The sequence below is a fragment of the Electrophorus electricus genome, chromosome 17 (genome assembly GCF_013358815.1).
Source record: "Electrophorus electricus isolate fEleEle1 chromosome 17, fEleEle1.pri, whole genome shotgun sequence".
NCBI classification, from domain to species: domain Eukaryota; kingdom Metazoa; phylum Chordata; class Actinopteri; order Gymnotiformes; family Gymnotidae; genus Electrophorus; species Electrophorus electricus.
This window is the reverse complement of record NC_049551.1, coordinates 13,803,272-13,820,845: the sequence shown is the minus strand read 5'-3', so window position 1 is coordinate 13,820,845 and position 17,574 is coordinate 13,803,272. Positions and strand designations below refer to the sequence as shown.

General features: G+C 36.8%; 2 protein-coding genes across 2 annotated transcripts; both read left to right on the top strand.

The window, feature by feature from the left end:
* The first annotated feature begins 5,878 nt into the window (after positions 1-5,878).
* Positions 5,879-6,901, top strand: LOC113568227 (trace amine-associated receptor 6-like). Its single transcript, XM_035535884.1, has one exon. The coding sequence runs from the start codon at positions 5,879-5,881 to the stop codon at positions 6,899-6,901; it is 1,023 nt and encodes a 340-aa protein (XP_035391777.1).
* Positions 6,902-16,249: 9,348 nt separating this feature from the next.
* On the top strand, positions 16,250-17,272 carry LOC118242878 (trace amine-associated receptor 6-like). Its single transcript, XM_035535880.1, has one exon. The coding sequence runs from the start codon at positions 16,250-16,252 to the stop codon at positions 17,270-17,272; it is 1,023 nt and encodes a 340-aa protein (XP_035391773.1).
* The last annotated feature ends 302 nt before the right edge of the window (positions 17,273-17,574 follow it).

The following is a 17,574-nucleotide window of genomic DNA, read 5'->3' as shown; positions in this document are numbered from 1 at the left end:
TGATTTATCATGAGAGTATACATTTAATGACACTCTCTTTACCTGGCCAGTCATCCTTCGAACTCCTGCCTGTTAAACTCTTTGGATCTACACCTACCATTATTGTGGTTTTGTACAGATCACCCAGATCATCTATTACTGTTGCTAACGGACTCCAAACAGATTTAACCAATATCGATACAATGTCTTCCAATATTTTTTCAATGGGAGATTTTAATGTTCATTGTAGCAACACTGACAATGTTTACTAAAGATTTTAAAGCAATGTTAGACTGTTTTAATCCAACATAAAAATGTTATTTAATGCCGATTTACTGTATGTTAAATCAAAGGTGCACTCTATGATGTAATACCGCAATATTTGACATGTTAATCCTGAGGATCTCAACAGGATCTCAAACTCTGTTCCTATCCCTGTTGCTTCACTTTTGGATTTAGTAGACTATTACAATAATAGTTTATCTTCTGCACTTGATATCCTAGCAACTCCAAAAACATGGGTTGTTTGATTTGTCCATGCTGCTCTTTGGTACACACCAAGATTGCATTGAGGCATTAGAAGATATACACCAAGACCAGACTTGCTGTTCATAATCAAATGTATTTTGATCATATACTTTATAACAAAAATATTATTTCTGTGCAAAAACATCTTAATATGTACACATTATCATTAATGGTAAATGGAATAGTAAGACTCTTTTCTAGGTTTACTCAAACCATCTGAAGCAAATTTAAATTCTAACCTCTTTAATTAACAATGTTCAATGTTTTTTTTTAAAGGTTTTTCAACTCCAAAATTAGAACAATTCCTGTGCAGTTGGCTCTTCATAAAACGTTTGCCTTCAATTATTTCTTTCAGAAATTTAATTACTAATTATCCTCTGACCATTAGTATAGTTCCCTTCCCTTTTCACTGAAAGTTGCTATAATTAGATAAATTCTAAAATTGGATTTTTTTTAAAATCCAAAACATAGTAGAGAAACAGCTACAGTTAAGGTCACCAATGATCTTCTCTGTGCAGCTGATTCAGGTTTGCTTTCTATTTTAATTTTACTTGAACCTAGTGTAGCCCATGATACAATATCACATCAGCTTCTTATTCAGTGAGTATTGGACTCTGTATAGTGAGTATTTCACTGTATATCAGTGGTTTGCTTCCTATATTGTAGACAGGACACAATTTGTACAGATTCAGAATTATTGGTCCGAAAGCTCTATGGTTCCTCATGGTGTTCCATAGGGTTTAGTCTTAAGTCCACTATTATTCATCATTGACCTTGTTCCTCTTCTCAATATTTTTCAGCACTATGACATTCAGTTTAATTGTTATGATGATGATATGCAGCAGTATGTGTCCAATATGCCAACTTCTACTCCCTCTTTCAATACTCACACTTATGATACACATATATGAATAACAAGCAATTGTTTCAATTTCAATAGGAGTAAAAATTAGATGTTTTGTATGGGTTCTAAGTCTACTTTTCAAAAATTACAAAAAAGTATTTGTTCATTCTCTATTGCTGGAGCTATTATAACTGTCTTCATACAGGTTTACAGCCTTGGTGTTATTTTGGATAGTACACTCTTTTTGTAGTCATAAATATTGTCTCCCAGATTGCCTTTTTTCCATTTATGAAATATTTCCAGACTTTGTCACCAAAGAAAAAACAACAAAATATTATCCAGGTTCACAAGCATAATTTGAAAGATTACGTCATTCATTGTGGCTTGCATAAGCCTTTGAAAAGTCACTGGTCGATTACCCAAAAGGCATCCAGAGGAATTAATATAGTCCAAAAGGCATTGCAAAAGCAGATTTATGCCAGTCATGCTCCTCCGCAGCCACCTGATGTAACCACTGGCTATGGCTATGGTCAAAAAGTACTACACACACCCCTCTCCCCACAATGCATAAAACTTTTCAACACATCAAAATTGATCTGGGGTAGAGGGAATGCATTCTTTTTGGTCTCAAGATTTACCCTATGGTAGTCTACGCACATCCTTATATTGCCATTGTTTTTCCGTACCACTAATATAGGTGATAAGCACTGCTATTCTTTCCTTAACAGCTTAGAAATGTGTTCTTTAAGGTCACCATACTGGTTGGACAGAATGTGGTGGTATGGTAGTGTAACAGGTTCATCATCAACTAAATGAATCTCATGCTTAACCTTGTCAGTGTAACCAAGGTCTTCATCTTCATCTTCAAATATTTCAAAATACTTAGTTAATAGTGTACTTAACTGGGCACAGAGTACCCGTTCGACATCTTCAACGTGTTCATCAACAAGCTAGATTAAAAGAAAATCACAAAATGGCTGCCTTACCATTTGTCATAAACAGATACAAATGTGACTGGAAGGTTAACCTGCTACACTGATGGAAAATTCCCCATGCGCCAATATGCACCATACAACTCATATAAGCACACACAAAATCATTCAAAATCCATTTGTTACACAGTTAAAAGTAATCTTAGAACTTCACCATGCTGGTAAAGGTATAATTCAAGGTTTTTCACCTTTTTCCCAACACTCACAAAATGGCAGTGCACAGGAGTAAAATGTTCCTTGTTCTTCTTTCTTACTATATATGTTAATCCCACTTGTTATTACAATGAGACCACCTGCTGGTCTAAAAGCTCCCATGATGTATTTGCAAAACCAGATTTGTGAGGGCACAATTGTAATCACCTGGTTATAGTACATTGCGAACAGAATACAAGGCGATCACCTGTGTCTACAACTAGGCCCAGCTAAACTGTTTACTAGAAGATACATCACCTCTTTTTGCATGTATGCACAATTTGTGTGGTTCATGCAGCATACTCATTTGCCTGATGGGCACATGATCACCAACATCAGTGTTGTGAGTAAACACAGGTGTCTGGGTTGGAGTATCAGAGAATAAGAATATAATGTTCAATTACATTTGCAATATCTTGGTAATCATTGTCAGTATACAATGAAACATTAGGCAGGATTTCTAAAATTGGTATACAAGCACATACAGTTGGAGCACCAGAAAAAATTAATCTACAGAAAGCTGGGAAGGAACCGCAACCAGTGTAGCTGGTACTGAAAGTTCAAAAAAGGGTCAGAAGCATCACTAAAATACTTTTTTTGTGACATACTGTCTCAACATTTTGACATGGCATACTCAAGGCTTTTTTGATTGGGCATGCAAATTATGTAATGAGGGACTTGTATCAGTTTGATAAGGTCTAGAAAACTTTGGTTCCAAAGATGATCCAGGTAGAGACAAAAAAACCCCAAAAGACTGATAACCTGGCTGAAAATAAGTTGAAACAGTTAAACATTTAAACATCTTTGTCTGATAAGACTTCAAACACCTTCTTAGAAGCAATTAAACCAGCAAGAATTTTTTTTAAATCTAAAATCAGTCACATAATTGAGTAGATGCTTCAATGAAGAAACATCAGATAATAACCAACTAACTTTCTATAATTTTAAAGGACATCTTACAGTGTCTGAAAACAGGTTGTACTGGACTAAAACCAAGTGATACCTGAAATGTCTCTCTAACAGCAAAAAGTACCATTCAAACTCCTTTGGTCCAATAACAACCAAACTCAAAACAGTACTTATGAATCATTAACTTAAGTGTTTTATGAAATTGCTCCAACACACCATTGGATGGGAGGAGTGATGGAATCTGGGCTTCCACTTGGGTCACAGATAGGTATGTCCCCAATTTGACACTATGGCAGCAATTGCGGCCTGTCTGACACTCAATACCAAAAAGTGTTGGCAGCTAGCCAATGTTTCTGAAGCCAGAGGACCAAGCGACCTGACACGGGCCAGCATGAGCAGGACAGAGGGGGCAAGGACAGGGACCAGGATGACAACAGACACAGGGACAGAAACACTGACAGATAAAGGCACTGACAGAAAGGGGGACAAAGTGACTGGCACAGACAACAAGCTGGGCTGAAGTCCAACCATCCTGTGGGGGATCACCCCTTGCCGATTTGTGGGGCAGTGACTTCTGTGCACCCATTTTAGGAGGCATACCAGCAACTTTGCCTCTCTCTGGGGTGGGCACTGGTATTGCCTCCTTCTTGCTGCTATGAGGCTTAGGTACGGGTGCATGAGTTCCGAGGCTGTGTGCCCTAGTGGAGGGAGTTTCCTCAGACGATGGCGACGTCTCTCTGAACATCACATGAGGCAGCTTGCTTGCCTCAGAGTGGTGTGCCCTGCAGGAAGCCTTGAGTGGAACCTTGGGTACCAGAGGCTCGTCACTATGATAGTCTGCAGACGCTGTGTCGCTGACCGAGGGAGAGTGCCCATAGAGGACCTCCTCCACCTCCATCGAAGGATCCTCCCCACAGTCAAACTCAGAGTCCAACCGCAGACTAACATCGCTGCACTCCCCCTTCCTTTCATAATCCACGTAGCCCTTGTAGTAGTCCAAGGAAGGCTAATATGACCCTCCGGAGTCTGACTCCGAGTCCTGGATTGTACCAGTCCCGATAGTCCAGCGTGGGTCCATAAGACTCGGCAGAGTCCAGCCCTGGACCACACTCAGGACTCTCCCAAGATCTTCCAGTGGCACTCTCCTCTGCTATAAGGGGAAGGATTGTACCCAATATTATGGAGCATATCTTCATGAGGGCTGTGGAAGGGCATTCCCATCCCTTCTTCCCTTTCCTTCTGCTGCTCCTCTTCCCAGGCATCCTTCGTCGGTCTGTGTTTCTGTAATATTGTAGAGTTACAGCAGGATGTGGGGTCAAGTTTCATAAAATATACACATATGTTTAATGACACAAAAACCGCTGAAGACATAGCACATAGGCTATCATGGTCAAACACTGACAACAGTAACACGTAAATGATAACCTTTTATACACATACTAATGACACACAACAAGGATCAGGTGTAGAACACAGGGAGGGCGTGGCCACATGTACAAACATACACACACAAGCACATATGGGGAGACATTTAGGAGGAGGGGCCGTACCGTGACACTGGTTAAGTAATTTTTTTGTACAGACTATTGTAAGCATCCTTGTGTCCTTCAAAAGCACTATATAAATACAATGCATTATTATTTATTATTCCCCAAAGTAAAAGTTATGCTGTCAATTGGAAATTGTCCACATACTCCTAACTTTCACAGAAATTATGTGAGACAATAAATAAACTGACTGCATAGGGATATTAACATATCCCATCCCATCCCTATATCTCAAACTGCTTAGTCAGTATCACAATAAATGTTCACTGAAAAAAAACAAAAACAAAGTATACTTCTAAGTTCAAACAACTGGGCTGTGCCGGTATGATGCTGAATTGTCACAGTTTGTTCCATCATCTCTGATATTGATAAAAACCTTGTAAATGAATGATTTTCTCTGAAGCCCTTTATAGAACTGCTATCATAATACACATGTGGCAGGGAAACAAAATAGATTAGCGCTCCCTTTTTCGGCTTTGTCAAATTTAGTCTTTTCTTAAAAATCCAGCAGCCGTAGAACAGAGGACCAGATTTGTTCCAATAAAACATTATATGTATGCATTTATTTAATATTTAGGAGTGTGTTAAAGGCAACAGAATACCTCAAAAAACACCTTGTGCACAAAATGTCATAGATGTGAAATGTGTTTGAACACTTTCTATTAACTTTAACTGTAAACATTTCCACTCCCCTACTGGTCATCCCTGTAGTGACAATTTTGAATATTAAGTGAATGATCTTGGGTACAAATTGGCCATTCATATGTTAGCAGGAGGGTACATGCTTCAATACAAATATACAATATGGAAAGGCAAATGCATCACTCCAGCACTGCTGAACAGCATATTATGATCAGCTCCAACTGGCATATCTGTAAATACTTAAGATGAATATCACAGAGTATCAGCAAAACATGACAGTTGAGTACTGCTTTCCTGACAACAATTCATCATGCAGAAAGGAGGTTCGAACAGGCCCAGGAAATCTATTTTTGTTTAGTTTTCTGTCTTGTATCTCTGTATGCACTGTATTTTTGAACTTATTTGTCATCTTATCTATCTCTCACTTCAAGCAGCTCCACACTCCTACCAACCTACTCATCCTCTCTCTCGCTGTGGCCGATCTTCTCATGGGACTTGTTGTTATGCCTGTGAATACGATGCAACTAAGAGACAGCTGTTGGTATCTTGGTAAAATGGCATGTACAATTTTTGTAGTAATCAGTAGTATCTCATCTTCAGCTTCTGTGGGTAATATGATTTTCATTGCTGTTGATAGGTACATTGCAGTCAATGACCCACTGCTATATTCCAGGAAAGTCACAGTGTGTAAAATGTCTTTATGCATAATTCTGGGCTGGTCTTGTTCTCTCTTGTATGACCTCATCTATTTGTACTTTAATGACCATCTCCTTCCATCTCAGATCTTGAGCAGATGCCATGGAGAGTGCATTTTAATCATAAAATCTTCATGGGTGACCATTGATCTTGTTATTTCATTTCTATGCCCATGTTCTGTTATACTCATCTTGTATTCAATCATTTTTACTTTGGCAAGACGTCAAGCTAAAGCTGTGAGATCTGTGTTGAATGCTACCTCAAACAGACACAGAGACAAAGTTTCTAAGTCTTCTAATTCTAAAGCAGCAAAAACACTGGGCATTGTTGTTTTTGTTTATCTTGCTCTCTGGATACCTTTTAGTCTATGTTCTCTGTCTGCTGAAAACATGACATCTTTGTCACTGGTGTCGACTGTTCTTACCTGGCTTATATCCATCAATTCATCTGTCAATCCTTTAATATATGCTATATTTTATCCATGGTTTAGAGCATCAGCTAAGTACATTGTGACTTGCAGACTGTTTAATTTATCATCTTCAACATTCCGATTGTTTTCAGAGCATATTTAATTTCAAACTTTATTCTCCTCAAAAGACTGAATTAGCTTTATATGATTTAAATGACAAAAACTGAAAAGATGAGTATGATGATTGGATGGGTTTCTCTAATCATATATTAACCTTTTTATAGTATTTCAAATCTTATTCTATTATAATTATGCGCATGGGTTATATATAAAGCAGATATCAGGAGCTAGGATAATTGTACCTTTTGTCAAAGTTAGCTTATTCACATATATAAAACAAGACCAAGTATAAGTTTGCATGTATGTATGCTAAGTTTGAAAAAGGTCTTTAAATTGCCTGATCCCATATTTTTATTACTCCGTCAGATAACATCTTGATCTCTAAGACATTGCTGTAGACTGCATTTGATTTGCTTGGATACATTAATTCCTCTGTGAATCCCTTAACATTTGATTTTATTTATTAATGTTCTAGAACATCAGCTAAGTATATTGCTACTTGTAGAATTTTGGAGTCCTTATCTTTAAAATGGAATTTGTTTCCAGCTCATTTTAATTTAAGACATAAGCTGACAGAGCGGCAAAGCTAAGACAACAGCATGTTATCTCTGTCCTTGGATAAAAAAAATTCTCACTTTTTAATCTTTTTTATTATTTATTATTTCTTTTTTTATTGTTTTATTATTTATTTCACTGGTTTTTGTTGTGTCTTGTAAAGAACAAGAATTTGCCTGTATCATAATATTATCCAAACGTCTTTGAAAAATTCTATTTATAGTCCTTTTTCAGAAATTGATACTTTGTTTTGATACTTATGATTTACCTTCTAAACAAAAGATTCTTGTGACATTTTGGCTCTTTTGAAGCTGGTGTTAGATGTTGATTCCATCTTTTTTTTTTTTTTTTTTTTAATTATAATACTGTTCACTGCAGTAAAGCTGCAATCATATTTGGACAGCATAGTGCAGAGTATTTAATCTTGTTACTCCTGAGGTCCCCTTGCTAGTGTTTTGAGAACTTGGCCCCCCTCAACTGGAACTTGTCAATCTACAAAATACTGCAGAATATGTATAAAAAAAAATAAGATCATATCATTCCATTTGTCCAGAGCTTTAATTGTCTATTCTTAACTGTCTAACAAAATAAAATAAAAACCAGCCATGACAAAAAGAGTTTCTCCTTTATTCTGCACACATGAACATAACACATGCTCTTATTCTGGGTAACTTTCTCTCCACATTCATGGGTCCATAAGTAGCCTAAATTTCTTTCCAGTCTTTTAGGTAAAAACAGGTGTTATTTTGATGGATCTCTCTCGTGTATGTTCATCCACTGGCATTGAAAAATGTCACACTGTTGAATGTCAAAGGTGAAGGTGGCATGAAGGCCCAACTAATACCATCCATTGGTTTATAAGTAGCCTAAATTCCATTCCAGTCTTTTTAGAAAAAACAAAATCAGTTTGGCAACATGCCAGTCTGTGAGTCATGTGGAAGCCCTGATACCATAACTACTCTCATTCAATGGTGTGTTTGAGAATTTCACAAAAGTCAATGATTCATAAGTACTTTTGGAGTCACGTTGTGATTTGACCAAAGGAAAACAGGTGTTATCTTGTTTGTTTCTTTCATGCAAGTTCATTATATGGCCTTGAAAAATGTTATAGCACTGAAAGTCAATTGTGAAGGTGGCATGAAGGGCAAATGAAAAGAAAGAGCAGGAAATAACATTAAACCTCTTTGTACCTAACTGCCAGTCACCGTCCTTTCAACAACCAAATCAGTATTATTTTAGGAAGATATGTAATACACACACACACACACACACACACACACACACAGAACGTTTTCCATATAAAAATGTGTGAATTAACGTACTCATTTTAGTGTAAAGGATGTGGCAGCTTTTTTTAACACAATCTTTTGATATCAAGTTTAATCTTTCAAACAGCCAGTCTTACATTGTTCTCCACCTCCAGTTCAAGTTCAAGTTTGGTTTATTTGTCACATACATAGTCATACACAGTATAAGTTGCAGTGAAATAGTTTGAGAGTGCTCTGTCCATACTGAGGAAAAAAAAACAGGGGTGTATAGGGAAATACACCCATTGTTAATATATATATACAAAATATATTAACAATGTATGTACAATATATGTATAATATGTTTATATATACAATGTATATATAGATATGTCTAAATGTACGTACACAATGTACAGTTCCAGCTTACAATTTAATATTTACAGTTACATGGTGGTGGTGGTGGTCCCCACAGTTTATCAGTTTCCCTGATTCAGGGCCCGAACGGCCTGTGGGAAGAAGCTCCTCTTCAGTCTCTCTATCTTGGTCATCAGGGAGCGAAAGCACTTCCCTGACCTCAACAGAGAGAAGAGCCTACTGTTGGGATCGGTGTGGTCCTTCACAATCCTCCTGGCCTTGGTCTGGCACCGCTTGTAAGAGATGCTCTGCAGGTCAGGAAGTTTCGTATGAGTGATGCGCTCTGCTGAACGCACCACCCTTTGGAGTGCTTGTCTGTCCTGCTTGGTGGTGTTCCCAAACCAGACTGTGATGTTCCCCATGAGTATGCTCTCAATAATGCATGTGTAGAAGTTCCGCAGCACCTTGGAGGGCAGTCTGAAGTCTCTTAGGCGTCTGAGGTGGTAAAGATGCTGACGAGTCTTCTTCTTTGCCATGGAGTTGGTGTGGCGGGACCAGGACAGGTCCTGCGAGATGTGAACACCAAGATACCTGAAACGATCTAATCTCTCCACCGTGGTTCCACTGATCCTCACAGGTTGGTAGTGCCGCTCCTGCTTCTTGCTGCAATCCACGATCAGCTCCTTTGTCTTGCTGACGTTTTGATCTGCGCTGTGGTTTCAGGACATCCAGTGCAGAGAATCCAGCTTTGTGTAAATATAATGAGCCAAATGGCAAAAGGCCTCTGATTGCTTGTTTTGTGAAGGCTGGATAGTCTTGCTGAATTTCCAAACAGAACCTAGAACTAAAACTGGTTGCCTGTTGAACTGGCGAATTTTTCTCCTAAATACATAGACTTTGTGTAACGGCCCGAGTGCCGCAGGGCGAGGGCCGGGACGCACAGGCTCCTTTGATGTGGACAGATATTTATTAACATATAACGAAAACAACAATGGCACTCACACATGACATAAACGGTGAACATCTACATACATATAAATAGCGTTAACAAGGGCAAACATAGACAGAGACAAACATGCACAAAGGCAAACATGTCAAACACCAACAGCACTGCACTCCATGACACAGGTTTATATACACACAGACAAAACACTAACCTGGTGCAGATGTGCAGGTGTGGTCACAAATAAACAGAGATCCTCCCACTGCATGAGGCAGGCCAAACCACGTGACTCGCGGGAGGCGAGCGTTTCGTGACACTTTGTTGTTTAGGATGTACACTGGAGCGTGTGGCAGTTTTAATCACACCTTTTTTCAGTTCACTCAATTTCCATGCAAAAAAATATTAACTTTTTTTGATAGACCATGTTTTATGTCTAAATGTTGCTTTAGTTTTGCTGCTTTCAAGCTGTCATTAGCAAGAGTACCTGCACAGATTACATACTATGGCTTTACATCCCCATATACTTTGATGTAAGTAAACCCAAATTTTAAATAATATTCATCATATTGTTTCTTTATATATATATATGTTATCTTTTTCTAATTTTATTGATTTTCTGGAAATGAAATTGGTTCTTTTTGAAAATTTTGACCCATCGCCAGTTGACAACACATGACACAAAATCAACACGTGACACTTATTTTCATTAAAAATAAAATAAACCTATTAAAATATCTAGATAAAGAACTATTAGCACATGGTTAATCAATACAATGAACTCATGTTGTCATCTTACCTATATGACACTGATTGAGGCAAAGAACGATGCAAGGGTAGTGATGAGTGATATTTATTTTGGGCAAATCCATGACTGACAACAATTACACAGTCCAAGGTCGAGAGCAAGCCAGGCGACAGAGCAGCCAGTGGATCCAGAGGTATAGCGTCACCATCTTTGGAAGAGGGCATGGCGACACCTTCCTGTGAGAAGTGTGTGGTCACACCCTCTTAGGAGCAGGTCTAATTGGTGCCAGAGGCAGGGCATCAGATCAAAGGAAGACATCCCCCCCCCCACACAAACACACACACACATAAAAAAGGGCTGCTGGGACCACGTGCAGTGGGGCAGGGACAATGGTAAGAGGGGCAGAGGTGGCCCATAAAGAAAAGGTGAGAATGAGCTTCTTTTCTAAGCTAAACTTGAGAAAGAGTATCAGCCATCATATTCTTGGATCCGCGTTTATATTGGATGTCAGGTTCAGGTTCATAACTCTAAACCAGCAGTGCCAGCAGTGTGCATTGAGCACTGGTTGGAATTGTATATACGCTTCGGTTCTAAAATGTATGATGGCTGTGCTTTCTTACATTTTTCATACGGTTATAAAAATGTAAGACAGCTGTGCTCTGGACTCCATTAACTAACTCAGCTATAAGTATGCACACAAGTTATTATAAGTTTGCCCTTTACATCAACTTTTATCACCAATAAAGCTTCCGTGATTAATGTCTTCATTATGGACCATAAACTGGATTATTTGTGTCCTACAGAAATATGGCTTCCACTGATTTGAAATATAAATGCAGCAGTTCAGTCTGGATTTGTTTACATTTGCAAGCCTTGTTATTGAGGTAGGGAAAATGGCCTCATGCTGATTTATCATAAGAGTATAAAATTAATGCCACTCTCTTTACATGGCTCGTTGTCCTTAGAACTGCTGGCTGTTAAACCCTTAGCATGTATACCTACCATTATTGTGGTTTTGTACAGATCACCAAAGTCATCTATTACTGTTACTAATGAAAACTCAGTAGATTTAACCACTCTTGGTGCAATGTCTTCCAACAATATTTTAATGGAAGATTTTAATGTTCATTTTAATAAAGCTGAAAATGTTTACTAAAGATTTTAAAGCAATGTTTTGATCTAAAATAAAACTGGTAATGACCACTTACTGTATGCTAAATCGTAGGTGCGCAGTATGACGTTATAGCACAATATTTGACATGTTAATCCTGAGAATCTTAGTTTAATGATTCCAAACTCTGTTCCTATCCCTATTGCTTCACTTTCAGGTTTAGTAGACTATTACAATAATAGTTTATCTTCTGCACTTGATATCCTCCAAAAACACAGGTTGTTTCATTTGTCCATACTGCTCCTTGTTACACACATGAATTGTGTCAAGACATGAGAGGATATACACCAAGACCAGATTTATTGTTCATAAACAAATGTATTTTGATCATATACTTTACTACAAAAATACTCTTTCTGTGCAAAAATCATTTTTTTAATTATCATTATGCACACAGTATTAACATTAATGTTTAATGAAATACTAAGACTCTTTTCTATACAGAGAAAAGTTTACTCAAAACATCTGAAACAAATATTAATATTAACCTCTCTTATAAACAATGTCCTGCTTTTTTTTTGTTTTTCAACTAAAAAATTAGCACAATCCCTGTGCAGTTGGCTCTTAATAACATTTTGCAGACTGATTTATCAACAATAAAAACTATCAAATTGTCTCCATCCACTGATTTGTGACTTCTGTCTTTCAACTGAAAATCAATGTTTTTTTTAACTTATTACTAAGTCTAATACCTTTTTTATGCCATCTAGAGCCCATTCCTACAATGATAGTTAAAACATGTTTGTCTTCAATTATTTATTTGATCACTTTAATTGCTAATTATTCTCTGACCATTAGTATAGTTCCCTTCCTTTTTCACTGAAAGTTGATATAATCAGATTTTTTTTTATCCCAAACATAGTAGAGAAACAGATGTGGTTAAGATCACCAATGACCTTCCCTGTGAAGCTGATTCAGGTTTGCTTTCTACTTTAATTTTACTTGAGCTCAGTGTAGCCATTGATACAATATCATATCAGCTTCTTTTGAAACGATTGGCTAGTATTGGACTCTGTGGTTTGCTTCCTATCTTGTAGACAGGACACGGTTTGCACAGATTCAGAATTATTGGTCAGAAGGCTTTATGGTTCCTCATGGTGTTCCACAGGGTTTAGTCTTAAGTTCACTATTATTCATCATTGACCTTGTTCCTCTTAATATTTCTCAACACTATGACATTCAATTTCATTGTTATGCTGATGATATGCTGCTGGATATGTCCAATATGCCAACTTCTATTCTCTCTTTCAATACTCTCACTTCTTTTCTACATGATATACATATATGGAAAACAAGCAATTTGAGTAAAGAGTAAAACTGAAATGTGTCTTATGGATTCTAAATCTACATTACAAAAATTCATATTTGTACATTTCCTATTGATGGAGCTATTATAACTGTCTTTATATAGGTTTACAACTTTGGTGTTATTTTGGACAGTATTCTTTCTTTTCTAGTCATAGTGTATTGCCTTTTTTCATTTATGAAATATTTCCAGACTATGTCATGTTTTAACACAACACTCTACTGAAGTCTTACTCAATGTGATCCTAGTAGGCATTTCTGTAGCACGAATCCATAGACATTACATGGACTAAATCAACTAATAACATTTAAAACTCTTCATAATCTTTCCCTTGTCTGTTTTACAAATGTTCTTTAGATGTATACTTCCTCCTGCACTCTGCAGCTTTACTGACCAATTCTGCCATTTACCGAAGTATCATGGGTGTCAGGGCAACTGTGGAATTCACTTCCTTCTCACATTCGCATAATGGCCAACACAACCTATTCTGAATTATTTTCCCAAATACCTAATTATGGCCTTTGCAAATTCACACATAGCCAAGTTCAACTTGAGAGCCTCTGTGAAATATACAGCAACAAAAATGTTTAAATGCTCTGATAATACAGTGGAATTAACATCCTTGATGTAATTTTCACAATTTCGAATACCATACAATGCTCTGCTCATCAGGTGTTGAAATGTAGTGGGAGCATATTTCATACCTAAATCCATCAGACTGTATCAGAATACATCATCGGTTGTCACAGAATCAGCAACTATTTTTGCTTGCTTTGTTAGTGGGACTGGCAAATAACATTTTTAAAAGATCTAACATAGTGAACGGAAACAACATTGTCAAAACAGTAATCTATGTGAGTTAATGGAAAACAATCTGAATGGGTCATGAGGTTAATCTTGCAATATCCTATACAAAATCTCTGCGTACCTTTGTGGACTTTGGATATTTGAGGCCATAGTGGATCATTCCTTTTATATATATATATATATATATATATATATATATATATATATATATATATATATATATATATATATATATATCTCTGAGAGTAAGAGGAAACCGGACACATCAATTGAAAACATATGTATTTCTCTTTTTAAACTTTCAGCTGTACTCATACACTTGTATGGATGCAGTACACAGAAAATAGGATACATATAATATGGCTGTTTGGAAAAAAACAAAAACAAATACAAAAAATGACTATGCTGCCAACACTGTAAAGGATTACAAATAGAATGCATCTTCTAAAAAGATCTTTGGCCTGTTGTGCCTGTACTTACTTTGTTCACATGTACTAAACTCCAGAACACATGTAGTCTAAACACTGGAACTTTCTGTGTTCAGTCAGAGTAGATACACAAACAAAACCAAAAAAGGAACATATTTACTTTTCATTGACCTTATACAACTATTTTACATTCCTCTTATTACAAAACTGTCAACAAATTAGATTAAAATAAAACCACAAAATGGCTGCCTTATCATTTGTCATAAACAGATACAAATGTTAATGGAAGGCTAACCTGCTTCACTGATGGAAAATTCCCTATGCAGCAATACACATATTTAGCTTACACCTCATCCACACACACACAATCATTCAACATCCATTTGTTACATAGCTAAAACAAATCTTATATCTTTACCGTGTTGGTAAAGGCATAAGCCGAGATTTTTCACCTTTTTCTCACTACTCACAAAATGGCAGCTCTTGGGAGTAAACTTTTCCTTGTACTTCTTTCTGCTTATAAATATTAATCCCACTTGTTATCACGATGCCCCTGCCTACTATTTTAAAGATATCATGACTTATTTGCACAACCTGATCAACTGGCTGGAAAGAAGTTGAAACAGTATGTTTATCTAAGCATCTTTGCATCTTTCTCTGTGAAGACTTCAACAAACTGATAGCAGCAATAAAACCAGCAAGAAAATGTTCCCTAAAATTACTCACATTATTGAGCAGATATTTTGATGAAGGCACATCAGATGATAATCATCAATTGTTCTTTAATTTGAAAGAACCTCTTACATAGTGTCCGAAATCAAGTTGTACTGGACTAAAGCGAAGTCACTACTGAACTGTCTGTATAACAGGAAAAGGTACAACTGGAACTCTTGGTCCAATCACATCCTGACTCAAAATAGTACTTATGAATCATTGACTTCAAGTGTTTTGTGAAATATCTTCAAAACACCATTGGACGATGAATTGATCTGAGCTTCCACTTGGGTCACAGACAGGTATGTCCCCAAACTAACAACTGCAACTGTGGCCTGTTTGACATTCAATACCAAACATCACTGGCGGCTGGTCAACAGAGGACGTTACAGTGCCACCCATCCAAGAGGAAATTGTTTGTTATTTTTATTTTTTTTCATTAATATACACCATTTCTATAACTCAAACTGCTCTATCAGAATCACAGTAAGAGACAGTTGAAAAAGGAAACATACTTCTAAGTACAAAAATCAGCTGTGCTGATGATGCAGAATTGTCACAGTTTGTGCTACATCATCTCTGATATTGACACAAAACCTTGGAAACAAATGATTTTCTCTGAAGCCCTTTGTAAAACTGCTATAATAAGTCACATTTGGAGGTGAAACAGACTAGAGTACTTCTCCCTCTTTTGGCTTTGTCACATTTACTCTTTTTCTTCAAAATCCAGCAGATGGAGATCAGATGACTCTTCCAATACATTTCTAATACATTATATGTATGCATTTATTTCATATTTAATAATGTGTTAAAGGCAAATGAATACATCCAAAAAACACCTTCTGTGCAAAATGTGATAGATGTAAAGTGTGTTTGAACTATGACACTCAGAGTTGACTTTAACTGTAAACGCTTCCACTCCCCTACTGGTCACCTCTGTAAAGACATTATTGAATATTAAGTGAATGATGCTGGTTACAAAGTGACCATTCACATGTTAGTAGGAGTATTCATACTTCAACATAAATACACAATCTGCAAAGACAAATTTATCAGTCCAGCACTGCTGAACAGCATATTATGATCAGCTCCAACTGGCATATCTGTCAATACTTAAGATGAATATCACAGAGTATCAGCAAAACATGACAGTTGAGTACTGCTTTCCTGACAACAATTCATCATGCAGAAAGGAGGTTCGAACAGGCCCAGGAAATCTATTTTTGTTTAGTTTTCTGTCTTGTATCTCTGTATGCACTGTATTTTTGAACTTATTTGTCATCTTATCTATCTCTCACTTCAAGCAGCTCCACACTCCTACCAACCTACTCATCCTCTCTCTGGCTGTAGCCGATCTTCTCATGGGACTTGTTGTTATGCCTGTGAATACGATGCAACTAAGAGACAGCTGTTGGTATCTTGGTAAAATGGCATGTACAATTTTTGTAGTAATCAGTAGTATCTCATCTTCAGCTTCTGTGGGTAATATGGTTTTCATTGCTGTTGATAGGTACATTGCAGTCAGTGACCCACTGCTATATTCCAGGAAAGTCACAGTTTGTAAAATGTCTTTATGCATAATTCTGGGCTGGTCTTGTTCTCTCTTGTATGACCTCATCTATTTGTACTTTAATGACCATCTCCTTCCATCTCAGATCTTGAGCAGATGCCATGGAGAGTGCATTTTAATCATAAAATCTTCATGGGTGACCATTGATCTTGTTATTTCATTTCTATGCCCATGTTCTGTTATACTCATCTTGTATTCAATCATTTTTACTTTGGCAAGACGTCAAGCTAAAGCTGTGAGATCTGTGTTGAATGCTACCTCAAACAGACACAGAGACAAAGTTTCTAAGTCTTCTAATTCTAAAGCAGCAAAAACACTGGGCATTGTTGTTTTTGTTTATCTTGCTCTCTGGATACCTTTTAGTCTATGTTCTCTGTCTGCTGAAAACATGACATCTTTGTCACTGGTGTCGACTGTTCTTACCTGGCTTATATCCATCAATTCATCTGTCAATCCTTTAATATATGCTATATTTTATCCATGGTTTAGAGCATCAGCTAAGTACATTGTGACTTGCAGACTGTTTAATTTATCATCTTCAACATTCCGATTGTTTTCAGAGCATATTTAATTTCAAACTTTATTCTCCTCAAAAGACTGAATTAGCTTTATATGATTTAAATGACAAAAACTGAAAAGATGAGTATGATGATTGGATGGGTTTCTCTAATCATATATTAACCTTTTTATAGTATTTCAAATCTTATTCTATTATAATTATGCGCATGGGTTATATATAAAGCAGATATCAGGAGCTAGGATAATTGTACCTTTTGTCAAAGTTAGCTTATTCACATATATAAAACAAGACCAAGTATAAGTTTGCATGTATGTATGCTAAGTTTGAAAAAGGTCTTTAAATTGCCTGATCCC